The following is a 1,414-nucleotide window of genomic DNA, read 5'->3' as shown; positions in this document are numbered from 1 at the left end:
TTATAGCTAAAATTTTTTCAGTAACTTGTATTTCATGATAGAGCTTACTCTTCTGACAAAGAAATGGCACAAAATTAAGCTAATCAGCTTGAATTTTTGTATTTATTTTCTTTACTTCCAGAATTGTTCTGGAAAAAAGCAGTAAGTTCAGACTTTCCACAGCCACTTGCTCTTCACAGAAACTGGCCTCAGTCAGAGGCACAGGCTCTTCCTCTGAGAAGGGCTGTGAACCTCTGCACCATCCAGGGCTCCCCACCAACATGCCAGGTCTCACACTTGTGTTGGCACTGACTGGAAAAAGAGCTCCTGGTATGAGAAAAACAGGATGCTTTGGGGTTTTCTTGTCTGCAGAGCCTGCTTTTGAGGTATTAGTTGTTGTTTTTTTTTTTAAAAGGAATCCATTTCCCTAAAGATTAACTCACAGCCATTGTCACCAGTTACTGTCTTCCCAGTTCAGATCGCCATCTTCTCCCCAGCCTGTAGACTCTCCCTCAGTAATCTCTGCTGCAGCAAATTTTGAGGAAAAGTGCATCACTGATGAGACATTATCCTTGCTGGGAACCATTGTTTCTGTCCTCAGTTCAGGTAAAATAAGAATGGCAGCTGAAGGCTTAATTTCTGGGATCATATCAGCAAACCAATCCAAATCTGGGTCTTTTACTGGCTTCTTTTTTACCTGAATGGTAAATTCCTCTCCTAAACCAAGTTCTGATGGAACTTTAAGGCGCCTTTCTTGTGACAACACTTTTGGTGGCTTGGTTTGGTCTGGGTCATCCCTGCTTTGTGCAAGACTGGTCTTTTGGGGTGGGCTTGATTTCAAAGTCTTGGCCTCTTCAGTGAGTGGAAGCAAAGCAGGAATGGCCGTTTGCTCCCCTGAGGTAACAGGTCTTGTAGTCATGATTCTACCTTCTATTTCCGTGTCTGAGCTGCTGGGCCCAAAGTCATCCCAAGTCTCCTCTGCATTCAGAAATGTCTTTTTTGCAGATATAGAGAACGGTCTTGACGACACAGGGTGGTGGGGGGAAAGGGATGCTTGGATGAAGTGAGAGAGTGGCATTGACATATATACACTATTAAATGTAAAATAGATGGCTAGTGGGAAGCTGCTGCATAGCACAGGGAGATCAGCTCAGTGCTTGGTGATGACCTAGAGGGGTAGGAAAGGGAGGGTGGGAGGGAGGCTCAAGAGGGAGGGGATATGGGGATATATGTGTAAAAGCTGATTTGCTTTGTTGTACAGCAGAAACTGGCACGACATTGTAAAGCAATTATACTCCAATAAAGATCTGAAGAAAAACAAAGTGTCTTTTTAATAATCTCCTTCTGCGTGGAAGACCAGTTCTTTCCTTAAGGAAAGGAGGCTCCAGGCTGGGTTTCTTTCTGCAGACAGTATGTATAAACCTCTCTCGTTCTT

General features: G+C 43.8%; 1 protein-coding gene across 1 annotated transcript; it reads right to left on the bottom strand.

Moving 5' to 3' along the window:
• Positions 1-327: 327 nt before the first annotated feature.
• On the bottom strand, positions 328-1,057 carry LOC130859136 (protein-associating with the carboxyl-terminal domain of ezrin-like). The gene has a single exon (XM_057746463.1). The coding sequence runs from the start codon at positions 1,055-1,057 to the stop codon at positions 431-433; it is 627 nt and encodes a 208-aa protein (XP_057602446.1). The 3' UTR covers positions 328-430.
• Between the last annotated feature and the right edge of the window lie 357 nt (positions 1,058-1,414).

This window comes from Hippopotamus amphibius, chromosome 8, assembly GCF_030028045.1.
Source record: "Hippopotamus amphibius kiboko isolate mHipAmp2 chromosome 8, mHipAmp2.hap2, whole genome shotgun sequence".
In the NCBI taxonomy this organism is placed as follows: domain Eukaryota; kingdom Metazoa; phylum Chordata; class Mammalia; order Artiodactyla; family Hippopotamidae; genus Hippopotamus; species Hippopotamus amphibius.
The sequence above is the reverse complement of the archived record's forward strand: the minus strand, read 5'-3'. Positions and strand labels throughout refer to the sequence as shown.

What these genes read in the sequence shown, in the direction of transcription:
- LOC130859136 (XM_057746463.1), bottom strand. Translation starts at nt 1,057, where the DNA reads ATGCCACTCTCTCACTTCATCCAAGCATCCCTTTCCCCCCACCACCCT.